We start from the raw sequence: 26,565 nt of genomic DNA on the forward strand, positions 1-26,565 counted from the left end.
CTTTTTGGAAGCGATGTGTTGGGTATCGTTGGCTTTGCATTTGGCATGCCTCCTTCTCCTTCTGTCCAAGGCCCAGAGCAAAGCGGAAGTTGGTGACGTGGAAGGAATCGACCGCTCGGCGGGATCCTTCCTGGCGCGGATCGCTTTCAGGAGACTTTGGGCTTTGTTCTACACTGACAGCTGGCAAAGAAGCACAGTGCTTCCACCTGTCTTGGCACACCATGTACCACCTGTGACCCTCCTCCTCCTCCAGGAAAGCTACAAAGCCATTTGCAAGGAAGCAACTGCAAAGATGCCCTTGTGGTGCAAACACAATGTGGCCAACCAAGGGCACACGAAAGCCCCAAGACAGAGGCACCTGCTCTCCTTCCTCTGCTATGCTCAAATCCATTCCCTTCCTTTGAGGCCTTTTCTGGAGAAGGTTATTGTTCTGGCTGAGATGTTCCCTGATGATGAGGATGATGGGATTCAGATTCCTGGCTCTTTTTCTGTGCCTCAGATCCCTGGGCCTGCTTCTAGGTCTTTTTCGGAGGCTCCCACAGACAGTGGAGAGTCAACAACACAGCAGTTCTCATAAGAAAGGAATTTTAATGAAGGAGATAGCGGACAGGTGGGGAGGCTTTTGCCTCCTTCCCATGCTGATACTGAAAGTTCAGAAAGCCTTGATAGTGACCTGACCCGGCAGGCTCGTCTTGATTTGCGGGTCAGGTGGAGTTCTCGCCTGGCCGGCAGACGGGAAGCCAGCTTGGGCCAAGGTCATCGCAATGCTTTCATGTTGGTGAGAGCATAATGTTTTCATGTTAGAAAGGTATTTAGGCTTCTTGCAAACTAAGGGAAAGCGTCAGTTCAACGTAGCTTATTAGCCTGAAAGCTTCATGAAAGCAGCAAGCTTGGGATTTCTTGCATGGTGATTCTTGGTGCAATTGTTTTATTGCTTGTACCTTGGACTCTGGTTTGAACTTTGCCTATAAGGATGTGCCTCCTGTTTTTACCTGAAGATCTTTGGAACTATATTCTGCATTTAACCCAAATCTTTGGAACTTTGCAATGCTTATTCTTTATTTTGACTTGGATTTTTTCCTCAATAAACCATAAAACTACAGCTCTTGTGTGGTGGTGTTTGGAAGCAAGGTGAAGCTTACTCTGAGTTGCAACAGTTATGGTGCCCTTTCCAAGGAACACCTCAAGGAAAGAAAGGTCCGAGGTGGCTTCAGCCTCACTGGACTGGATGACCTTTGGAGTCTCTTCCAACTCTAGAATTCTATAAACTTACAATTTGTGTCCGTAGACTAGGCTTGGGCAAACTTTGGCCCTATCTTCAGGTGTTTTGGACTCCAACTCCCACCATTCCTCACAGCCTCAGGCCCTTTCCTTTTCCCCCTCAGCCGCTTAAGCGGCTGAGGGGGAAAAGGAAAGGGCCTGAGGCTGTGAGGAATGGTGGGAGTTGGAGTCCAAAACACCTGAAGGCAGGGCCAAAGTTTGCCCAAGCCTACATTAGATCAACTGTTGCATGGACAGTCAACACCCAAGTAAATCCCCCTGATTCAATGTGTCTACTCTAGTTGGATGCAAGCCCATGCATTCTGTGATTTGGATGAATTGGCCTTCCTGCAGATATCAAAACCCACAGAATAATCATAGTGTGTGGCTGGCCTGACCTGGTACCGGAAGCAAGGAGAGAGCTGGTAGTTGACCAGCTCTTGGTGGAAGATGGGCGAGAGGCTCCCGGAGATGGGGGGCACCAGCCAGACCCAGTCCGAGGGACAGCCTCCCCGCATCCGCTGCTCGTTCTCCAGGTGCTTCATGAAGGATTCCCCGGCCGCGTGGTGGTCCACAATGGTCACCTTGGCTACCTGCAGGAGGGGAGAAGTAGGAAAGAGGATGATCCTTGGTATTGCACTCGAGGCCAGGAAGAAGCCTTCTCACTTAAAAACACCACACAGTTGAGTGTTAAGGATTTCTCATCTTCTGAAGAGGAAGTGGAGCAGGGAAGTGCTCAGGAATTGGAGGGAGAAGAAGAATCAGATGGTGAAGGTTTGAAAGTGCCCACATTTCTAGAGAAACAAAAAGAGACAGAGCACAGAATAGCTGCTAAAAACGCTGAGCTAATTGGGAGACACCCTAGCACCTCTTGTATGGGAATTCAGGGCTATAAATCAGAAGCAGGAGCAGTCAACTTTCGCTTGTAACAACAACCCTGATACTGATGGGTTGTTGTAGGTTTTTTCGGGCTATATGGCCATGTTCTAGAGGCATTTTCTCCTGACATTTCATCTGCATCTATGGCAAGCATCCTCAGAGATAGTGAGGTCTATTGGAACTAGGAAAGTGGGTTTATATATCTGTGTTTTCACTCCAATGGAATCTGCTTTGTGTCTGCTGCTAAGGACTTAGTTCATTGCCCTTTGTCTGATGGAAGACTGGTGTTTCTTTTGGGACTTTGTAAGAGACTTTAATTTGTGTCTAGATTGAGATTTCCTTGCTTTCTTTTGCACTTTTCAATTGCATTTGCTTATCCTTTGTTTTGCTGAAGTAAAGCATCATTCATTGCCCTGAACATTGTGCATTGCTAGGATATTAAAGGCTGTATAGCGCAGACTGGTAGAAAAGCTTTAGAAGGTAAACAATATTCCTTCCTCACCTGGAAGCTGTGTAGGACGGCCACGTTCATCTCCACGGCTGCTTTGTCCTTCCAGAGGGACAGAGTTGTCCGCGTGTCCAGCTTCATGCGCTCCGCCAGATCCTGTGGAAAACAAGGGCAGCCCAGGAGAATGGGACATGCAACCTCTCTTGTGTCTGAGTCTTGGGGTGAAGGGGCCCCAACATGGGGCTCAAACCACTGCACAATAATGATGATGGTGATGATGGTGTAAAAGGTCCTCTGCACATGGCCAGAGGCTACTTCTCTCTCAAGCTCAGCATTGGAAAAGTGTCAGTGCTAAGCACTAGGGACCCTCAACTGAAACCTGCTCACAGACAGAAGGAGAAAGCCAACCCTGCTGGAGGTATCTCCTTTTTCCGTCATGTTTTCCACTCCACTGAACTCAATGCTAAGCACTAGTTTAGCAACTCTTCAGAAATCCCTGGGAGTAGATGGTGGCACAAGCGACTGCGGAAGCCCAGCTTGACCCCCATTGACCCCAGGTACAGGTGAGCTACAGGTGAGGGGCGGTGATCCCACCGCAAGAGGTACCTGCAGGACTGCGGAAGCCCAGCATAACCCCATCCAGGCACAGGTGAGAGACAGGTGAGGGGCGGTGATCCCACCAGAAGAGGTACCTGCAGGACTGTGGAAGCCCAGCATAACCCCATCTAGGCACAGGTGAGCTATAGGTGAGGGGCGGTGATCCCACCACAAGAGGTACCTGCAGGACTGTGGAAGCCCAGCATAACCCCATCCAGGCACAGGTGAGCTACAGGTGAGGGGCGGTGATCCCACCACAAGAGGTACCTGCAGGACTGTAGAAGCCCAGCATAACCCCATCTAGGCACAGGTGAACTACAGGTGAGGAGCGGTGATCCCACCACAAGAGGTACCTGCAGGACTGTGGAAGCCCAGCATAGCCCCATCCAGGCACAGGTGAGCTACAGGTGAGGGGCGGTGATCCCACCACAAGAGGTACCTGCAGGACTGCGGAAACCCAGCATAACCCCATCCAGGCACAGGTGAGCTACAGGTAAGGGGCGGTGATCCCACCACAAGAGGTACCTGCAGGACGTTGTAGCGCTGGGAGTCACAGAAGTCCCTCATGCCGATCTCACAGCCCACATACCACCCACTGAAGGGGGCCGCCGGGAACTCCAGCCCCCCGATCTCCAGCAGAAGGTTGGAGACGGCCGGCAGTGCGTACCAGCGGAGCCCCATCTCCTCAAAGCATTTCAGCCTGTGGAATCATAACAGTCACGGAATGGGAAGGGATCCCCAGGCACCATCCCGTCTGGCCCCATTCCACCAGCCAGGAGGACACCATCCAAGCCCCCCAACAGATGGCCATCCAGCCATAGATATGAGAGAGAGAGAGAGGTCCCAGAGTTGGAAGGGATCTCTAAAGACCATCCAGTCCAGACCCTTTCTGCCAGCCAAGAGGACACAATCCAAACCCTCCCAACAGATGGCCATCCATCCTCTGTTTAGAAATCTCCAGAGGAGGAGACCACCAGGCTTCCTATTCCACAGTCTGGGTCACTCACGTGGGGTGCTTGATGGGCACCTCCAGGACCAGTTCGGGGGGCAGCGGGAAGAGCTCGGGGTCCTCGTCTGGGGCCTGCAACAAGAGCGGGAGCACATCGAAGCGCCCAAAGGGGGGCCGCCATCCGTACTGGGCACAGACCTGGGGGGCAGAAGGCAACAGGTGAGGGTAGGACAGGGACGGTGAGGGGTGGGCTCTCTCATTTGGAAAACAAGCAAAACAAGAACAAGCAAGCATCATACGCATTCACACACTGCATATTTTGTGATGTAATGTAAAATAAACCACGTGTAGTTCACATTTGACCAGCCCACACATTGACTTGCCAGAGAAAGAAAATATGCCACGCAGGTGAACACTAAAGAACAAGTCGTTTACTCTTCTTAGTTTAGAACAACATATGTACAACAAACATTCACACACTGCATATTTTGTGATGTAATGTAAAATAAACTACGTGTAGCTCACGTTTGATCAGCCCACACATTGCCTTGCCAGAGAAAGAAAATATGCCACACAGGTGAACACTAAAGAAGTAGTTTACTCTTCTTAGTTTAGAACAACATATGTACAGCATGATCAGTTGCATCAACTCACATAATGTCCTTTTATGAGAGATTTAAAATAATCTTTCTTTGTCCATATGGATAAACTCCTTCAGCAGCTCATGAAGCGAAAGTACACTCCAAACTCTCTCTCTCTCTACCTCTGTCTTCAAACTGTGCACCTACACAGCTCGAGCCTGAACAAAAATGTAACAGTATCCAAAAGTCCCTAGCTCAGCCTCATTAGCTTCATGCATCTTATTTTACAGTTGACACACACTCTCTCACTGATTCCTTGCATGCTCCAACATATTTCACATACTTTGTGTGCTCTTCCCATTTGTCAAAAGAGGCTGAGCATTACACCATTACACGGTCTTTTCCTGCCTTGGTCATGTCATGGAAACATCACCTCCTTCCACTCTAATAATAATAATAAAAAACTTTATACCGGGATTGTGGCGCAGCTGGCTGGGTGTCAGCTGCATTAAGGAAGGAATCCCACTGGGAAGGAATCCCACTGGAGCATTGCAGCACACCCAAATACCTGGGAGTCACTCTGAACCGTGCTCTGACCTACAAGAAGCACTGCCTGAACATCAAGCAAAAAGTGGGCGCTAGAAACAATATCATACGAAAGCGGACTGGCACAACCTGGGGATCACAACCAGATACAGTGAAGACATCTGCCCTTGTGCTGTGCTACTCTACTGCTGAGTACGCATGCCCAGTGTGGAACACATCTCACCACGTTAAAACAGTGGATGTGGCTCTTAATGAGATATGCCGCATTATCACAGGGTGTCTGCGCCCTACACCACTGGAGAAATTACACTGCTTAGCCGGTTTTGCATCACCTGACATCCGCCGGGAAGTGGCAGCCATTAGTGAAAGGACCAAGGCAGAGACATCTCCAGCTCACCCCCTGTTTGGGTATCAGCCAGCACGTCAATGACTTAAATCAAGACATAGTTTTCTTAGATCTACAGAGACACTCGCTGGAACACCCCAGCAAGCGAGAGTCCAAAAGTGGCAGGCCCAAACCCAGCACCTCAATCCATGGGTGATACCAGATGAGAGACTCCCCCCTGGGCACACAGAAGACGGGGCGACTTGGAAGGCGCTGAACAGACTGTGCTCTGGCACCACGAGATGCAGAGCCAACCTTCAGAAATGGGGCCACAAAGTGGAGTCCATGACATGCAAGTGTGGAGAGGAGCAAACCACTGACCACCTGCTGCAATGCAACCTGAGCCCTGCTACATGCACAATGAAGGACCTTCTTGCAGGAACACCAGAAGCACTCCAAGTGGCTAGATACTGGTCAAAGGACATTTAATTAGCTACCAGACTCACACATTTTGTAATTTGCTTGTTTGCTTTGTTCTGTTAGAAATGTAATATAATTTGACTGGTTGTTCTGACACGACAAATAAATAAGCTGCATTAAGATCACTTTGACCAAAAGGTCATGAGTTCGAAGCCAGCCCGGGTTGGAGTGGGTTTCCAACCAATTGTGTGTAGCCTGTTGTCGACCTTTGCAACCCGAAAGACAGTTGCATCTGTCAAGTAGGAAAATAAGGTACCACCTTAAAAGTGTGGGGAAGCTAAATTAACTGATTTATGAGGCCATAAAGAAGACTCCAGCAAAGCATTCCAGCGGGGAAGCATGCGGGGAATGCGGAAGTGCTTCATCAGCGTCGCAGATGGACGAGGAAAGCGACAGCTCCCCTGGCGGCCAGAAAAAGTTAAATAGCCTCTGTGTATGTCGGTAAATGTTTGTATGTCAAAAATGGGCATTGAATGTTTGCCATATATGTGTACACTGTAATACCGCAGGACTCGGTGCGGCTTACAAGAGGCCGAGCCGAAGTACATCAGAAACAAAAACACAACAATAACAATACAACAATAAATAACTCATGGCAAAGCAAAACAGCAAGAAACTTTCACAAGAGAAAAGCCTTGTGTATTTTCTTCCTCTCAAAGCAGGACAAGCCTACATTCCTGGCTGAAGAGGTTTTGTTCTGCAGGACCTAAGAATAGGATGCTGACTTTGGGTCCCATCTACATTGACCATTTAATGCAGTTCGAAACCGGTTTCAAACTGTGAGGCCCAGACAATAAACAGGCACGAAAGCATGCAAAACAAAGCCCTTAATCCCTCTCATGAGTGTTCTGTGGTTTGTGTCATCCCCACCTGGTTCTGGGGTTACCTGTGTTATCATCTGCACAGCGAAACCATTTCCTGAAATACCAGTTTAAAACTGCATTAAATGGTCAGTGTAGATGTGATCTCCCTGAAGCCCATTGTGCACTGAGAGCAAGAGGTTGGTAATGCTTATGCGTGCAATACGCATAAGAGTGTGCAATGCAGGAAAGGTGTGGAGGTGTTCCTGTCTCTTTCCCAAACTGGCCACTCAGTGACCGCTGTCCTGGGTCCTGACTGAGCCCTCCAATGGGCAGGTGTGACATCTGTACAGGAGTTGATTATAAATTGTATGATTTTAACTGTATTTGTGTTTAGATTGGCTGCAGTAATGCTGGAGTGGTCTAAGTCAGAAGAGTCCTCCGTGTGCGTTGCCATGGAGACCGATGCAGGAGAGAGGGAAGTGGGAGGAACTTAGAGGGGAGAGTTTGAAAAAATGACAGTTAAAAATCAGTTAGGGTTTAGGTTTAGAGGAGTGAGCACTCAGGAGTTAGGTTCAGAGAAGTGAGGAGTTAGGAGAGAAGGAAAAGAAAGGTGGCAGAGTGACTTGTGAAGCAAAACTTTGAGGCTTTGAAAAGCTGGGTTTGACTATTGGAAGTTTCTCAGGCTAGTGCAGCCGAATGGTGAAACATAGCTGGTATTCTTTTAGTCTAAGGAGAGGCTAAAGAATAGGTTACTTAGTATTTGATCTAGGGAGGATTAAACAAGGGAAACATCCCTGTATGGAAACTTTGTCTGAAACAAGTGCTCTACGTCAGAAAGAGACTGTGTTACTTGAAAGAATGAACTGTTAAAGTTACAAGTATTATTCCAAGTGCAACAAGGAAAAGTTATGTCTTGCAACCACACGCTGTGTACTTAATAAAATTGTTAACTTTTATTTGAAGATTGCCTCAGCTCCGTCTATTCTGTGTCCAAAGTGCCATTTCTCACAATATTACAACTTACCTCACGTGGTGGCAGAAACGCAGGGAAAAGTAACCAAATAAATCTACATTCTTCTCTCCAGTCACGCTACAGTATATACAGTGTAATTACTACTAAGTTATTACTTTCTTAATAAAGGAGGAGGTGCAATTGAACAGCCTCCCTCCTAACTTGATGGTAAATTTGGTTCCTAATCGGCAACCTCCATTGCAAATCGGCTAAGTCTTTTTAAAATTGGGAACTGGGGTAAAATCTCCTGAATACTGGTTCCTTTCAAATTGGTGGCAACAATAAATCATCCCTCAGCTCCCCTGATACTTCTCAGCATCCTTATCTGGCGCTTGGCAGCAAGTGAGAGGGGCGCTGACCCTCACCTCGGTGAGCTCAATGGTGGCCGGGTCTCCCAGGATGCTGCCGTCTTGCTGCTTGTACCCCGCGTAGCGGATCAGCTGCTGGTTCCAGATGCGGAAGTCCCCTCGTCCTGCCATGCGCTGCGGGAAGATGGTGATGGCTGACCTGGGGAAGGGAGGGGGAAGCACCAACCAGAGGTCAGGCCACAGCATGGCCATCAATGGGGCATCCCACAAAAGCAGAGAAGCAGGGCCATCCACTCACCGCAGGTTGCCACGGTTGGTGGCGTAGTTGATGTGGGTGCAGACGGAGGTGAACATCTCCTGGGCGCTGGTGCAGTCCCGGGCATCGAAAACCTGCAAGAGAGCAAGGTGAAGGACCAAAGGACAACAACAAGGAGGGATCCCAAGCTCTTCTCTGTGGCCTCATGCCCTCAAGTAGCCCCTTTCATGCCCTGCTTGGGGACAAAGCGGAGGTCCATTTGTCCAGACAAAACCCTCATGCAAGAGACTAAATGCCAGAGATGGGATGGGAAAATGGCAGGTGGGCCCAGAAGGCCAGCTGGATGAGCAAGGGATACAGGGTGGGGAGAATTGGGGAGGAAGACCCCCAAGAAAGAGGCATCTCTGAAGCACTGTGACGCTGGAGAGTCTGTCCACAAGCAAAGAAGATGCCAAGTGGTCACTCTCTTTTCAAATAGCAAGCCTTGGAGGATGTTGGAAGCAGGGACAACAAGGAAAAGATCTTTTGGAGGCCAAGAATCTAGAGCTCTTGCTCTTCGAAAGAGATGCCGGGCAACAAGAATGGCTGGAGGAGTGACCATACGCACGAGTTCTGCCTATAGATCTGGAAGTGGTCACTCTCTTTCCAAATAGCAAGCCCTGGAAGATGTTGGAAGCAGGGACAACGAGGAAAAGATCTTTTGGAGACCAAGAATCTAGAGCTCTTGCTCTTGGAAAGAGATGCCGGGCAACAAGAGTGGCCAGAGGAGTGACCACATGCATGAGTTCTGCCTATAGATCTGGAAGTGGTCACTCTCTTTCCAAATAGCAAGCCTTGGAGGATGTTGGAAGCAGGGACAGCAAGGAAAAGATCTTTTGGAGACCAAGAATCTTGAGCTCTTGCTCTTGGAAAGAGATGCCGGGCAACAAGAATGGCTGGAGGAGTGACCACACGCACGAGTTCTGCCTATAGATCTGGAAGTGGTCACTCTCTTTCCAAATAGCAAGCCTTGGAGGATGCTGGAAGCAGGGACAACGAGGAAAAGATCTTTTGGAGGCCAAGAATCTAAAGCTCTTGCTCTTGGAAAGAGATGCCGGGCAACAAGAGTGGCTGGAGGAGTGACCACGCGCATGTGTTCTGCCTATAGATCTGGAAGTGCTGGGCATTGGTCTGAAGGCATCCAAGTAAGGAGTGCTTCCACTTCTGCCCGCCTCCAGGCACAACATGCTTGCTCCCCGCACCCTCCGCTTGGTCAGTTGCGTCCTGAGGGTGCTGGGCCTCCGCCTCCCGTCCGCACCTGCAGCTTGTTCCACTGGATGCGCCCCATGCAGCGGGCTGCGTTGCGCCAGGCATGCTTGGCCCCGAAGATGAGCTCAGCCTCCAGGAGTTGGTAGGTCCCCGTCTCCGCAATCTGCTGCTCCACCTCTTGCAGGCGCTGTGTGTGGGCATGGGACTCAGCCCTGAGGAGAAACAGAAGACCCCAAGTCACAGGGCTAGACCACTGGCCAACTTCTGGCCTTCCTTGGACCTCCACCACCCAGCAGAAGGACCACCACGGAGGAAGACAGCGTCCTGACTAGCAAGCAAGCAGTAGCAGCATCTTATCTGACCGGGAAGTCATAGAACTACAAGATCCTAGCATTGGAGCCACATAATTCAACCCCTTTTTGCAGTGCAAAAAGACACAGTCCAAGCCCTCCTAACAGACATGCTTCCAGCCTCTGCTTAAAAGCCTCCAGAAAAGGAAGGAGACTCTAGTGCAGGCAAGGGCAAACTTTCTAGCTTGGGGACTGCATGCTTGCACTCCCTACTAAGAGGGCTGGTTTCCTGGAGAAGGAAGGAAGGAACAGAAGGAGGGAGGGAAGGAAGGATAAAAGAGAGGAAGAGAAGGATGGCAGGAGAAAGAGAGAGGTAAGGAAGGGAGGGAGGTAAGGAGGAAGGAAAGAGAGAAGGAAGGAAGGAAGAGTGAAAGGGGAGGATGGCGGGAGAATGAGGGAGGGAGGAAAGAGAAGGAAGGATGAAAGGGTGGTAGGCAAATATGGAAGGAAGTTAAGGAGGAAGGAAAAAGAAGGGAAGGAGGGAAGGAGGGAAGGACAAAAGGAAGAGAAGGAGGGCAGGAGAAAGAGGGAGGAAGGAGGAAGAAAGAGAGCAGGCAGGCAGGAAGGAAGGAAGGAAGAGTGGAAGGGAAGGATAAAAGGAGAATCAGGGAAGGAGGAAAGAGAAGGAAGGATGAAAGGGTGGAAGGAAAAGATGGAAGGAAGTGAAGGAGGAAGGAAAAAGAAGGAAGGAAGGAAGAGTGGAGGGGAAGGATGGAAGGAGAAAGAGGGAGGGAAGGGAGAGAGGGAGGTAAGGAGGAAGGAAAGAGCAGGAAGTACAAAAGGGTGGAAGGAAAGGATGGAAGGAAGTGAAGGAGGAAGGAAAAAGAAGGAAGGGAGGAAGAGAAGGATGGGAGTAAGGAAGGGAAGGAGAAAAGAAAGAGAAGCATTGAAGGAAAGACAAAAGGGTGGGAGGAAATGGAAGGAGGAAGAAGGAGGGAGGGAAGAGAAGGAAGGAAAGACAACATGGATGGACGGAAGGAAGGAGAAAGAGGGAGAAAGGGAAGGAGAGAGGAAAGGGGAGGGAAAGGCAAAAGGGTGATAGGGAAAGAAGGAGAAAGGGAGATTTCTTTTTATTTCCTACATTTATACCTCGCCCTTGGGGGTGAGAAAGAGGGAGGCAAGGGAAGGAGGGAAGAAGGCGAGAGAGAGGGAAGGAAGGACAGGATGGCGAGAGAGAGGAAGGCCCATTCCTGCCCTAGTGGATCCCCAGGCAGCAGAAGCATATTCCGCTGCTGAACATCTATGTCTTCCCATTAGGAAGTTCTTCCTCATGTTTCTGAGGAATTTTCCCCCTGCCATTTGAATCCTTTGCGCCTTTGTGCTCTCCTTTCTAGAACAGCAGAACCCAATCTCAAGGTGGAGAAAAGGAGAAGAGCGTGGGAAGATCTCTTGCATAGGATAGAATCCAAGAGTGGGAAGAGACCTCCTGGGCCATCATCCAGTCCAACCCCATTCTGCCAAGAAGCAGGAACATTGCATTCAAAGCACCCCCGACAGATACCCATCCAGCCCCTGTTTCAAAGCCTCCAAAGAAGGAGCCTCCACCACAGAGAGTTCCACTGCTGAACGGCTCTCACAGATAGGAAGTTCTTCCTCATGTTCAGATAGAATCTCCTTTCTTGAAGTTTGAAGGCTTTGTTCCATTGCACCCTAGTCTCCAGGGCAGCAGAAAACAAGTTCACTCCCTCCTCCCTGTGACTTCCTCTCACATACTTATACATGGCTATCATGTCTCCTCTCAGCCTTCTCTTCTTCAGGCTAAACTTGCCCAGCTCCTTAAGCCGCTCCTCATAGGGCTTGCTCTCCAGACTCTTCATCATTTTAGTCGCCCTCCTCTGAGGGTGACTAAATACTGAGGCCTTCTCACAGTCTGAGGCCTCTTCATACTGAAAGCAACTAAACTGAGGCGTACTAAGCTACAGGCCCACCACACTCCAGGGCAGAGAGTTCCACTGCTGAACAGCTCTCACAGCCAGGAAGTTCTTCCTCATGTTCAGGTGGAATCTCCTAACTATCATCCTGATGGTCAGAGCTGTTTGACGGAGGAATCTGGCGGAGCCTCTTCCTTCTCTGGAAGTTTTAAAGCAGAGGCTATCTTTCAGGAGAACTTTGATTGGGTCTTCCTGACCAGTAGAATGGGGCTGGACTGGATGACCTCTGGGGAGCCCTTCCCACCCAAGGATTCTATGGTTTCCACCCAGATGCATTGCCTGTAGAGCCAGAGGTGCTTGCTCTGCCTTGCAAACTGCAAGCCCAGATGTTTTCTACAGCGATGCCACAGGTCTTGGGAGACAAAGAAGCCAGAATGGATGTCCAAAGAACTTCTAACTATGCTAAGACACAAAAGAGACATGAACAAGAAGTGGAAAAAGGGAGAAATCACCAAAGAAGAATTCAAACAAATAGCCAACGCCTGCAGGGAAAAGGTCCGCAAGGCTAAAGCAGAAAAGGCAGAACTACTTAATGCCTTCTTTGCCTCAGTCTTCTCACAACCCATTGAAAACACTCTTACAGGAAAGCAAGGCATGCACACCAAGCCCTTGGGGCATTTGGGTGGATCCAGAAAGGGTGCAAAGTGGCACTCCAGAACCCCCAAATGGGCTGAGGAGAACCTTGCAGAGAACACAGCTAGGAGCAAAGATGTCAGAGGATCCGTTTCACAGTTACGCCATTAGCGGCTAATTAAAAGTCCACCGGGACGTGTCCTGGAAAATCCGTGGGCCTGTGTGCAACCTGCCTGGCTGCAGGTCAGCCTCGCACAATGAGGGACATTTGATCTTGCCGGCAGAGGCCCAGAGGTCCCACTGAAAGCGGATGCCTTTGAAATGGCTCAAAAGGCACGGCTTCCTGCAACGGAGGAAATACTCCCCACCAACCACGTCCAAGCATAGAATCCCACAGACCCCAGAGGCCCTCTAGCCCAACTCCTTCTGCTATGGAGGAATGCACAATCCAAGCACTCCCGACAGATGCCTATCAGTCTATTCTTAAGGTCCCCCAGAGAAGGAAGGAGACCCCACTGATCTCCCCGGTAGCCTGTATTGTATTAGAATTGGAAGAGATCCCCAAAGGCCATCCAGTCCAACCCAATTTGGCAGGAAGGCACAATCAAAGCACTCCCGACAGATGGCCAGCCAGATTCTGCTTAAAGACTCCAGTAGACTCCTTGGCGATCGATATCCCACTAGAGTTGGAAGGAACCCCCAAGGACCATCCAGTCCAACCCCCTTCTGCTATGCAGGAATGCACAATGCAAACCTTCCCAGCAGATGGCCAGCTGGATTCTGCTTAAAGATCTCCAGAGAAGGACTCCACTAGACTCCTTGGTGATCGATATCCCACTAGAGTTGGAAGGAACCCCCAAGGACCATCCAGTCCAACCCACTTCTCTAAGCAGGAATGCACAATGCAAACCCTCCCGACAGATGGCCAGCTGGATTCTGCTTAAAGACCTCCAGAGAAGGACTTCACTAGACTCCTTGGTGACTGATATCCCACTAGAGTTGGAAGGGACCCCCAAGGACCATCCAGTCCAACCCACTTCTCTAAGCAGGAATGCACAATGCAAACCCTCCCGACAAATGGCCAGCCGGATGTTGCTTAAAGAACTCCAGAGAAGACTCCACTGGTGATCATTATCCTGGTGATCATTATCCTGGAAGGGACCATCCAGTCCAACCCCTTTTCTGCTATGCAGGAATGCACAATGCAAACCCTCCCGACAGATGGCCATCCGGCCTCTGCTTAAACAATTCCAAACTAATTGAGTCACCTTCTCCAGAGGGTTTGAAATAGAGACCCGATTACCATCTGTCAGGAGGGATTGGATTGTGCCTTCCTGCCTGGCAGAAAGAAGGGGGTTGGACTGGATGACCTTTAGGGACCCCTTCCCAATCTGTGATTCTGCCAGAACTTGCACAAACCCTGAGGATTCGGAGGGGCCGGGGGGGGGGGTGAACTCCAGAGGTGTGGGCCGGCCATCCTTTGCGCCTGGAAGGGCCTCCCTGCGCATGTTTTCCATGCATGGGGAGATAAGGGTTCCTGGAGCCCAGGGAATGTTTTGGCAAAGGGAGGAGGCGCAAGGAAAGATTGCGCATGACATCAGAGCGGGCAGGAAGGGACGGCTCGGAAAGGAAAGGCCCTTTGATAACAGGGTTGGAACTCAAGGAAGGGCAAAAAGCGGTGGGCCGAACCGGGGGGGGGGTGAGGGGGGCTTCCAGAGCCTGAGCTCCCAAAAGGAAATCTGTGCAAATGACATCTCTTTCTTTTCTGTGAGATCCTCCTGCTCCCACTGGGAGAGCATCTACACTGCTGAATTGATGCACTTTGATCCCCCTTTGGAGGCATCTACACTGTTGACGCAATGTAGTCTGACCCTGCTTGTTCAATGGAGAAGGAGACCCCATGGTTCCAGGTGGCAACGAGGTACAACCTGAGCATCTCTGCTGACAGGACCACAGAGGCATGAAGGAGCTCATAGTAGCAAGAGACGTGCCTTTGCACCTGCTCCCTTCCTTGTCACCTTTCCATGCCTTCACCATCATCTGCCTTCCTGACTCCTGTTTCCCATTTCGATCGATGACTGACTACTGTCGGTCCATCCCCAAAGCTGGGATCCTTTCTATGGCAAACTGGGAAACTTTGGTGGGCCTGGAGACCAATCCCTCCTTCCTATCTCACTCCACATACTCAACCATGGAGATTGCATCATCATCATCGTCATCATCATTATCATCACCATGACCATCATCATCATCACCACCATCATCATCACCATCATTATCATCATCATCATCACCATAACCATCATTATCACCATCATCACCATCACCATTATCATCACCATCATCATCACTATCACCATCTCCATTACCATTATCACCATCATTATCATCATCATCATCATCACCATCACTATCACCATCACAATCATCATCACGATCATCATCATCACCACCATCACCATCATCATCATCACCATCATCATTATCATCATCACTATCACTATCACCATCACCATCACCATCATCATCATCACCATCACATCATCATCACCATCACCACCATCATCATCATCATCACCACCATCGTCACATCATCATCACCATCACCACCACCATCATCATCATCACCATCATCATTATCATCATCACTATCACTATCACCATCACCATCACCATCATCATCATCACCATCACATCATCATCACCATCACCACCATCATCATCATCATCACCACCATCGTCACATCATCATCACCATCACCACCACCATCATCATCATCACCATCATCATTATCATCATCACTATCACTATCACCATCACCATCACCATCATCATCACATCATCATCACCATCACCACCACCATCATCATCACCATCATCATTATCATCATCACTATCACTATCACCATCACCATCACCATCATCATCACATCATCATCACCATCACCACCATCATCATCATCATCACCATCATTATCATCATCATCATCACCATAACCATCATTATCACCATCATCACCATCACCATTATCATCACCATCATCATCACCATCATCATCACTATCACCATCTCCATTACCATTATCACCATCATTATCATCATCATCATCATCACCATCATTATCATCATCACCATCACTATCACCATCACAATCATCATCACGATCATCATCATCACCACCATCACCATCATCATCATCACCATCATCATTATCATCATCACTATCACTATCACCATCACCATCACCATCATCATCATCATCATCACATCATCATCACCATCACCACCATCATCATCATCATCACCACCATCGTCACATCATCATCACCATCACCACCACCATCATCATCATCACCATCATCATTATCATCATCACTATCACTATCACCATCACCATCACCATCATCATCACATCATCATCACCATCACCACCATCATCATCATCATCACCATCATTATCATCATCACTATCATTATCACCATTATCATCACCATCATCATCACTATCACCATCATCACCATCACCATCATCATCTGTTCCACTTCAATCGCTGCTTTATTTATATATACCCAAGACTCAAAAGTGCTTAAAAGCCACTGAAACACGCAAGGATGCTCCATTTCTATTTTCTCCACCACGTCCATCCCAATTGTGTCCATCATTGTTTCCTGCTGCAAAACCAAGTCGCAAGGCCTGACAAAGATCCAATGAAATACTTAGAGAGCATAAAAGTAACCCATCGTGGGTGCATCTGCACTGTGGGTTGAATGCAGTTTGGCACAACTTGAATTGCCACGGCTTAGTGCGATGAGATCCCAGGAGTCAAAGTTTGGGAAGGAACGATCTCTCTTCAGCAGAGGAGGCGAAAGACCCCATTAGGCCAGAATCCCGCAGCATTGAGCCCTGGGGCTTCAAGCAAGACCCAACTGCATTCATTCTGCAGTGTAGACGTGCCCTAGAGCAGTGATTCTCAACCTGGGGGTCGGGACCCCTGGGTGGGTTGCGAGGGGGTGTCAGAGGGATTGCCAAAGACCATCAGAAAACACAATATCTTCTGTTGGTCACAGGGGTTCTGTGTGGAAAGTTTGGCCCAATTCTTTAATTGGTGAGTCTACAGTGCTCTTTGGGTGTAGGTGAACTACAACTCCCAAACTCAAGGTCAATGCCCACCAAACCCTTCCAGTGTTTTCTGTTGGTTGTGTGAATTCTGTGTGTCAAGTTTGGTTCAATTCCATCGTTGGTGGAGCTCAGAATGCTCTTTGATTGTAGATGAACTATAAATCCCAGCAACTACAACTCCCAAATGATACAATCACTCTGCCCCCAACCCCATCAGTATTCAAATTGAAGAGTACTGGGTATTTGTGCCATTTGGGCATATTGAGTATCTGTGCCAAGTTTGGTCCAGATCCATCATTGTTTGGTCCAGATCCATCATTGTTTGAGCCCACAGTGCTCTCTGGATGTAGGTGAACTACAACTCCAAAACTCAAGTTCAATGCCCACCAAACCCTTCCAGTAGTGTATTTTCTGTTGGTCATGAAAGTTCTGTGTGCCAAGTATGGTTCAATTCCATCCTTGGTGGAGTTCAGAATGCTCTTTGATAGTAGGTGAACTATAAATCCCAATAACTACAACTCCCAAATGTCAAAGTCTATTTCCCCCAAAGTCCACCAGTATTCAAATTGGGGCATATCAGGTATTTGTGCCATTTTGGCATATTGAGTATCTATGCCAAGTTTGGTCCAGATACATCATTGTTTGAGTCCACAGGGCTCTTTGGATGTAGATGAACTACAACTCCCAAACTCAAGGTCAATACCCACCAAACCCTTCCAGTGTTTTCTGTTGGTCATGTGAATTCTGTGTGTCAAGTTTGGTTCAATTCTATCTTTGGTGGAGTTCAGAATGCTCTTTGATAGTAGGTGAACTATAAATCCCAATAACTACAACTACCAAATGTCAAAGTCTATTTTCCCCAAACTCCACCAGTATTCAAATTGGGGCATATCGGGTATTTGTGTGCCATTTTGGCATATTGAGTATCTATGCCAAGTTTGGTCCAGATACATCATTGCTTGAGTCCACAGGGCTCTTTGAATGTAGGTGAACTACAACTCCCAAACTCAAGTTCAATGCCCACCAAACCCTTCCATTGTTTTCTGTTGGCCATTTGAATTCTGTGTGCCAGGTTTGGTTCAATTCTATCCTTGGTGGAGTTCAGAATGCTCTTTGATTGTAGGTGAACTATAAATCCCAGCAACCACAACTCCCAAATATCAAGGTCTATTTCCCCAAAGCTCTGCCAGTGTTCACATTTGGGCATCTTGAGCATTCGTGCCAAGTTTGGTCCAGATCCATTATTGTTTGAGTCCATAGGGCTCTTTGGATGTAGGTGAACTACAACTCCAAAACTCAAGGTCAATGCCCACCAAACCCTTCCAGTGTTTACTGTTGGTCATGTGAATTCTGTGTGTCAAGTTTGGTTCAATTCCATCCTTGGTGGAGTTCAGAATGCTCTTTTATAGTAGGTGAACCTTAAATCCCAGCAACCACAACTCCCAAATATCAAGGTCTATTTCCCCCAAACTCCACAAGTATTCAAACTGGGAAGTATTGGGTATTTGTGCCATTTGGGCATATTGAGTATCTATACCAAGTTTGGTCCAGATACATCATTGTTTGAGTCCACAGGGCTCTCTGGATTTGGGTGAACTACAACTCCAAAACTCAAGGTCAATGCCCACCAAACCCTTCCAGTGTTTTCTGTTGGTCATGGGAGTTCTGTACGCCAAATTTGGTCCAATTACATCATTGGTGGAGCTCAGAATGCGCTTTAACTGTAGGTGAACTATAAATCCCAGCAAGTACAGCCCTCCCCCCACAACCCCACCAGTATTCAAATTGGGGCATGTGGGGTATTTCTGCCAAATTTGGTCCAGTGAATGAAAACGCATCCTGCATATCAGATACTTGCACTGGAATTCATAAAAGCAGCAAAATCACAGTTATGAAGTAGCAACAAAAATACTGGGTTGTTGTAGGTTTTTCAGGCTATGTGGCCATATTCTAGAAGCATTCTCTCCTGATGTTTCACCTGCATCTGTGGCAGGCATCCTTAGAGGTTGTTAGACCTCCTAACCTCTGAGGATGCTTGCCATAGATGCAGGCAAAATGTCAGGAGGGAATGCTTCTAGAACATGGCCATATAGCACGAAAAACCTACAACAACCCAGTGATTCTAGCCTTCAACAATACAGCAACCAAAATAATGTGATGGTTGGGGGTCACCACCACATGAGGAACTGTATTAATCATAGAATAGAATCATAGAATCCTAGAATCAAAGAGTTGGAAGAGACCTCCTGGGCCATCCAGTCCAACCCCATTCTGCCAAGAAGCAGGAATATTGCATTCAAATCACCCCTGACAAATGGCCATCCAGCCTCTGCTTAAAAGCTTCCAAAGAAGGAGCCTCCACCACACTCCGGGGCAGAGAGTTCCACTGCTGAACGGCTCTCACAGTCAGGAAGTTCTTCCTCATGTTCAGATGGAATCTCCTCTCTTGTAGTTTGAAGCCATTGTTCCGCGTCCTAGTCTCCAAGGAAGCAGAAAACAAGCTTGCTCCCTCCTCCTCCCTGTGGCTTCCTCTCACATATTTATACATGGCTATCATATCTCCTCTCAGCCTTCTCTTCTTCAGCTAAACATGCCCAGCTCCTTAAGCCGCTCCTCATAGGGCTTGTTCCCCAGACCCTTGATCTGCTCCCTCCTCCCTGTGGCTTCCTCTCACATATTTATACATGGCTATCATGTCTCCTCTCAGCCTTCTCTTCTTCAGGCTAAACATGCCCAGTTCCCTAAGCCACTCCTCATAGGGCTTGTTCTCCAGACCCTTGATCATTTGAGTCGCCCTCCTCTAGACACATTCCAACTTGTCAATATCTCTCTTGAATTGTGGTGCCCAGAATTGGACACAGTATTCCAGATAAGGGGCTGTGGCATTGGGAAGGTTGAGATACACCACCCTAGGGATCCCCCCTAGCCCCATAAAGGAATGGTCGTGATGGTCACTCACCGCTTCATGGAGCTGTAGTAGAGGTGGAGGAAGTCCCGGGCCAAGGGCAGGAGCTCCTCCTTTCCGCGGGGTCCTTCCGGAGCGGAGCAGAGCTGGCGCGGGAACATGAGGGAGGCCAGGCAGCGCCTCTCGTTGCAGGGCACCTCCTGATGTCCAGGGAAGAGGAGGCAGAGAGCAGGGGGTCCGGGTGGGGGTCTCATCCCCAGGAGAGGAGAGGCCTGGGCTGACCCACAGGCACCCCCTCCCCACTTTCCCACCAGGAAACACCCATGAACACCCCCAAATCAAAGGCCCCATCTACACCGACCGTTTAATGCAGTTCCAAATGTGTTTGTTTATTTATTTGCTCCATTTGCTCATCGCTGAGCCTGGAGCCCCAAGTCTCGACGGTGACCAGGGGAGCATTTGCACAGCTAAAGCTTGTGCGCCAGCTGCGCCCGTACCTTGGGAAGTCTGACTTGGCCACGGTAGTCCACACTCTGGTTACATCCCGTTTAGACTACTGCAACGCTCTCTACGTGGGGTTGCCCTTGAAGACTGCTCGGAAGCTCCAACTAGTCCAACGCTCGGCAGCCATGATTTTAACAGGAGTGGAGTGCAGGGAGCATACCACCCCCTGTTGCGCCAACTCCACTGGCTACCGATCTGCTACCGGGCTGGCGTTGGCCTTTAAAGCCCTAAACGGTTCCGGCCCAAGCTACCTATCCGACCGCATCTCTGCCTATGAACCCACCAGGACTTTGAGATCTTCCGGGGAGACCCTGCTCTCGATTCTGCCTGCTTCTCAAGCTCGGCTGGCGGGGACGAGAGAGAGGGCCTTCTCGGTGGTGGCTCCTCGGCTGTGGAACGCCCTTCCTACGGACATTAGACTAGCACCATCTCTAATGGTATTCCGCAAAAAGGTGAAGACCTGGATGTTTGTGCAGGCGTTTGAGTAATGTAGTGCAATCTGGTAATGGAACATAGGAATGGAACAATGGACGACGAACCTGGACTACGCTTGGATGACGAGAAGATCGGGTATGGTGGTTTTTTGTAATAATTGTGCATCGTAATTGCTTATTGGTAATTTATGGATAATGTGTGAAGTCAATTGTTGTATGTTGTATGGAACCACTGCTGTTTCTACTGTTTTTACTGTTTGTGAACCGCTGTGAGTCGCCTTCGGGCTTGAGATACAGCCGTATAGAAGCAAAGTAAATACATAAATAAATAATAAATTTCTATACCGCCCTTCTCAGCCCCCAAAGCGACTCGAGGCGGTTCACAAGGCAACAACTCAATGCCAACAACATCATACAAACATTTAAAAACATTAACGTATCGATTAAGACCATAACAAATTAATAAAAGCAATGTTGCAATCCAGAGCAGGGAACGAGGCCCTCACTTGGCTGTGAAAAACAATCCTTTTTTATTGAAGAAAAATGGAAAAATGCAAGTCAAAAGCCACAGCAAAATCAGCAAACATGAATTTGAATGGACAAAGCAAAACCAAAAGCCTCACTGTGAAATACTGGAACCTGTTAGCAATCCACTAACCGTACTTGATATCCTAGAAATCTTCCTAGACTATGGCCAGGGAACCGGGAGAACTGCCAAGGTCTTCATCAATTCTGAAACGATGCCTGAACTGAGGGAATCAGCTCGGCGTATTGCAATTAAAACTCAAGAATCGGTTCCGTGAACCGCCCTTCTGTTTTGAAGCTAATGTTTGTATTTCTTTTAATCAGGAAGACCTTCGCAAGCTGAGTGATTTACTTCTGTCTTGCCAAATTTGGCTCCTTCTGTTGTCATTACAGTTACCAGGTGCAGAAGGGAGTGAAAGTTCAAGGTCTCCCTCTGAAACATCCTCATGAACACTGGTACTTTCATTTTCCAAATCTACAGAAGTTCCCTCCTCACTAATTTCAGGAACATTGGCATTTTCCAAACCTACAGCAGTTTCTTCCTCACTAATTTCAGGAGCATTGGCATCAAAAGGTACATTTCCATTAGCATCAGTAAATATACTTTCATTAGCATCAGGAGGAACACACAGAGAATCAGGTTCAAGTTCAAACTCAGGCTGAACCCCAACAAGCAAATCATTTCGTCTCCTAGATAAAAACGTCATCCGACCTCATAGTCCAATTGTTCCACATTCCTATGTCTGTTACACTGCCTTTTCAAACGCCAGGTTTTGACTTTTTTTCCGGAAAGTCAAAAGGGAGGGGGCTGATCTAATGTCCTTAGGAAGGGCGTTCCATAGTCGAGGGGCCACCACTGAGAAGGCCCTGTCTCTCGTCCCCACCAACCGTGCTTGTGACGGTGGTGGGAGCGAAAGGAGGGCCTCCCCAGAAGATGGTTCATAGATGGAGATGGGATCGCGGATGTTTGCCACAGATGCAGGCGAAACATCAGGAGAGAATGCTTCTAGAACATGGACATACAGCTCAAAAAAGCTGCAACAACCCCGTGGTTCTGGCCATGAAAACCTTCGGCAATACATCAGACTGGAAATGTTTAAGCAGTGGCTGTCAGGAGTGATACAGACGGAGTTGAGAGCAGGGCCTCTCCAGATGATAGGTAGGGGGCTGATCTAATGTCCTTAGGAAGGACGCTCCATAGCTGAGGAGCCACCACTGAGAAGACCCTGTCTCTTGTCCCCACCAAACGAATTTGTGACGCAGACAGAGTCGAGAGCAGGGCCTCCCCAGACGATCTTAACAATCCTAGATGGTTCAAAGCAGCTTTCCTGTGCAAATCATAACATAGGTAACACTATGTAACGTGATTTTTTTGTCCCTGGAGACAAAAAAAAACTTTGTCTTTGTGGGAAGGTCATCCTGCAGAATATTTTGCTCTAGTTTTGGTCCAACTTATGTATCCGAACGTATGTGTCCTTATGAACCATCTAGGACATTAAGATCTTCTGGGGTCCTGCCTTCCTCACAGATGCGTTTGGCAGGGATGAAAGACAGGGCCTTCTCAGTGGTGGCCCCTCGACTGTGGAACGCCCTGCCGAGGGATATAAGATCAGCCCCCTCCCTCTTGACTTTTTGAACAAAGGTGAAAACCTGGCTTTTCAAGCAGGCTTTCCCAAATATTGTTGATGCGCACCAAAGGCTTTCTTTTGAGCACTTCCATGACCACTCACTGTCTTGCTGCTGCAGTTTGAAGCTGTCTTTGAACTGCATTAAACAGCCAATGCAGATGGGGCCAAAGTCAAGGCTAATGGAAGCCCTTCTGTAACACCTCCCAGCATCCTGCAAAGCCAGGGAGATGCGTGTCCCTCCTCCCCATCCCCACTAGGCTTTGCTTTCTTCTCCAGACCCCAAAGTATGTAGGTGGAGGGCCCATATCTCCTTCTAGATGCCAACAGCATGGAGCGTCTGCAGGCCTTTCTCAAGGGAAAGTGGTGGGACAAGCAACTTGGCTCCTCATCAAGCGGCTAAAGAAGTCAGCCTTTCGTGACACCTCCCAGCATCCTGCAAAGCCAGGGAGATGCATGTCCCTCCTCCCCATCACCACATAGGCTTTGCTTTCTTCTCCAGACCCCAAGGTATGAAGGTGGAGGGCCCATATCTCCTTCTAGATGCCAACAGCATGGAGCATCTGCAGGCCTTTCTCAAGAGAAAGTGGTGGGACAAGCAACTTGGCTCCTCATCAAGCTGCTAAAGAAGCCAGCCTTTCATGACACCTCCCAGCATCCTGCAAAGCCAGGGAGATGTGTGTCCCTCCTCCCTATCACCACATAGGCTTTGCTTTCTTCTCCAGACCCCCAAGTATGAAGTCGGAGGGCCCATATGTCCTTCTAGATGCCAACAGCATGGACCGTCTGCAGGCCTTTCTCAAGTGAAAGTTGTGGGTCAAGCAACTTGGCTCCTCATCAAGGGGCCAGCCTTTCATGTCACCTCCCAGCATCCTGCAAAGCCAGGGAGGTGTGTGTCCCTCCTCCCCATCACCACGTAGGCTTTGCTTTCTTCTCCAGACCCCCAAGTATGAAGTCGGAGAGCCCATATGTCCTTCTAGATGCCAACAGCATGGAGCATCTGCAGGCCTTCCTCAAGGGAAAGTGGTGGGACAAGCAACTTGGCTCCTCATCAAGGGGCTAAAGAAGCCAGCCTTTCGTGACACCTCCCAGCATCCTGCAAAGCCAGGGAGATGTGTGTCCCTCCTCCCCATCACCACATAGGCTTTGCTTTCTTCTCCAGACCCCCAATTATGAAGGCGGAGGGCCCATATCTCCTTCTTCTGGACGCCAACAGCATGGACCGTCTGCAGGCCTTTCTCAAGTGAAAGTTGTGGGCCAAGCAACTTGGCTCCTCATCAAGGGGCCAGCCTTTCATGTCACCTCCCAGCATCCTGCAAAGCCAGGGAGATGCATGTCCCTCCTCCCCATCCCCACATAGGCTTTGCTTTCTTCTCCAGACCCCCAATTATGAAGGCGGAGGGCCCATATCTCCTTCTTCTGGACGCCAACAGCATGGACCGTCTGCAGGCCTTTCTCAAGTGAAAGTTGTGGGCCAAGCAACTTGGCTCCTCATCAAGGGGCCAGCCTTTCATGTCACCTCCCAGCATCCTGCAAAGCCAGGGAGGTGTGTGTCCCTCCTCCCCATCACCACGTAGGCTTTGCTTTCTTCTCCAGACCCCAAAGTATGAAGGTGGAGGGCCCATATCTCCTTCTAGATGCCAACAGCATGGAGTATCTGCAGGCCTTCCTCAAGGGAAAGTGGTGGGACAAGCAACTTGGCTCCTCATCAAGCGGCTAAAGAAGCCAGCCTTTCATGAGACCTCCCAGCATCCTGCAAAGCCAGGGAGATGTGTGTCCCTCCTCCCCATCCCCACGTAGGCTTTGCTTCTTTCTCCAGACCCCAAAGTATGTAGGTGGAGGGCCCATATCTCCTTCTAGATGCCAACAGCATGGAGTATCTGCAGGCCTTTCTCAAGGGAAAGTTGTGGGACAAGCAACTCAGTGCTATGTGATTTATTTTCAGTGTACCTACTGAATGCACGTCCCGTTTACATCTCAAAGTGAGATCCCTTTTATCATTTCCACAGGATCTCTTTTCACATAGGTATATTCACGTATTCTCCCCCTACCCCCTTTGCAACCCATTCCTTGACATTTAGAAGCCCACAGGAGAAAATCCTGGAAATCGACTTTCCCAGTGCTGGAAAATGCAATATTTTTAAATCTCCCTGCAAAAGACCTCTTGACGCTCGTTGATCACTAGGGGGGTCTTCCCATAACAATTATTTATTATTAATGGAAATGTGTATGATCCCGCCCTGTTTCTCGGCTGAATAAGGCCAAGCTCTCTCACCTGCAAGGCTTGGGCGCTGAGGGTGTCGTACATGATGGAGCCCGACTCCCAGTTCTTGATCCGGGAGTATTTGGGGGGTTCGACGTGGCGGTCAGACGGGCAACTGCAGGGGCGGCACAAGGAAAACCCAGTGAGATGGTGGACGGTGCACATTTAGTATTATTGCTGTTAGGAATTGTGGGAGTTGCAGTCCAAAACACTTGGAGGGCCCAAGTTGGCCCATGCCTGGAATAGCCTTAGAATCCCTGAGCTGCCCTTCTTCCTCTTGTCACCCGACTTTCCTCCAAGGACATGTCTCCATTCCACTAACTGCTTTTTGCAACTGCCAGAATCCTTCCTACAAGGTGATGCAGACGGGGACCGCAAAGACCTTCTGGTGCCCACCTCTCAAGATAGACAGACAGATGGACGAATGGACAGAGCATCCGGGGACTGCAAAGACCTTCGGGTGTCCACCTCTCAAGATGGACAGACAGATGGACGAATGGACAGAGCATCCGGGGACTGCAAAGACCTTCGGGTGTCCACCTCTCAAGATGGACAGACAGATGGACAGGCCCCCCTCCCTGTCACATAAGCATGAAGCCCCCTCCTGACCTGCTCTTGTTGTTGAGGTCCATTTCTTCGGAGGTGGAGGCCCGCTGTCGAGAGCAGAGGCTCCTGCTGGGGGACAGGGAGAGCCCCCCCTGGAAGTTCCCCATGGCTCTGCTCTACGTCTCCCGGCCGGCCGCTCTTCTGGGGCTCTGCAGCAGCCCAGCCAGGAACTCCTTTCTTGCTTCCTGCCTGACGAGAAAAAAGTGGCCGCACTTCCCACCCGCCTTCCCTGCCCCATCCGCCCAAGACACAATTGACCACTGGGCGGGTGGTCAAGCCCTTTGTATGCCCAGGGAGGGGGGGGTCAGGAGGAGGAAGAGGACCAGGCAAACCCCCAAAGCCAAGGCGGGAAAGAAGGCACACTTCTGGGGGTCAATCGGTTCTGCACAACAGAAAAATAACCTTGGAGAAAAGATGCGGCATGTCATGAAATCCCAAAGGAGGATTTTGGAAGAAAGAGAAGTTGAGCAGGGAGAGAAACCTCTCCGGCATGGTGTCCATGCCACCTTCCAGGCCTGAGCTCAGAAACATCACTCCACCTTCATGCTTACTTACTTAGGTGATCCCTCGTAGACCGAGGATGATGGTCCTCCAAGTTCTGTGTCCTGAGGGTGGGTTCATAGGTGGCTGTGGAGCCCTCTTCTTGACCTGCATCTTCTCCCACAGCGAGGGCATTGGTTTCCAATGTTCATGCACAGCTGCTACCATCTCCACATTCAGCTACTGTCCCTTGCAAAACTATCTCATATTTGTATTGTCGAAGGCTTTCATGGCCAGAATCACTAAGTTCTTGTGGGTCTTTTCGGGCTATATGGCCATGTTCTAGAGGCATTTCTCCTGACGTTTTGCCTGCATCTATGGCAAGCATCCTCAGAGGTGAGGTGAGTTACCAAACAGACCTCACCTCTGAGGATGCTTGCCATAGATGCAGGCGAAACGTCAGGAGAAATGCCTCTAGAACATGGCCATATAGCCCGAAAAGACCCACAAGAACTTATCTCATATTTGTCATTCCTTGCTCTTCCCAGGAGACAA

At 49.1% G+C, this 26,565-nt stretch overlaps 1 protein-coding gene across 1 annotated transcript in view; it reads right to left on the minus strand.

Moving 5' to 3' along the window:
* NOS3 (nitric oxide synthase 3) overlaps positions 1 to 25,729 on the minus strand; it is a 54,636-nt gene extending 28,907 nt beyond the window's left edge. Inside the window, exons 1-10 of the mRNA XM_067470459.1 lie at positions 25,534 to 25,729; positions 24,937 to 25,039; positions 19,628 to 19,773; positions 9,742 to 9,904; positions 8,487 to 8,578; positions 8,246 to 8,387; positions 4,192 to 4,331; positions 3,710 to 3,884; positions 2,642 to 2,743; positions 1,659 to 1,853 (exon numbers count right to left, since the gene is read on the minus strand). Coding sequence (XP_067326560.1) covers positions 1,659 to 1,853; positions 2,642 to 2,743; positions 3,710 to 3,884; positions 4,192 to 4,331; positions 8,246 to 8,387; positions 8,487 to 8,578; positions 9,742 to 9,904; positions 19,628 to 19,773; positions 24,937 to 25,039; positions 25,534 to 25,637 — 1,362 coding nt within the window. The 5' untranslated portion in view covers positions 25,638 to 25,729. The remainder of the gene's footprint in view (positions 1 to 1,658; positions 1,854 to 2,641; positions 2,744 to 3,709; positions 3,885 to 4,191; positions 4,332 to 8,245; positions 8,388 to 8,486; positions 8,579 to 9,741; positions 9,905 to 19,627; positions 19,774 to 24,936; positions 25,040 to 25,533) is intronic.
* Between the last annotated feature and the right edge of the window lie 836 nt (positions 25,730 to 26,565).

The sequence above is a fragment of the Anolis sagrei genome, chromosome 6 (genome assembly GCF_037176765.1).
Source record: "Anolis sagrei isolate rAnoSag1 chromosome 6, rAnoSag1.mat, whole genome shotgun sequence".
Lineage (NCBI taxonomy): Eukaryota > Metazoa > Chordata > Lepidosauria > Squamata > Dactyloidae > Anolis > Anolis sagrei.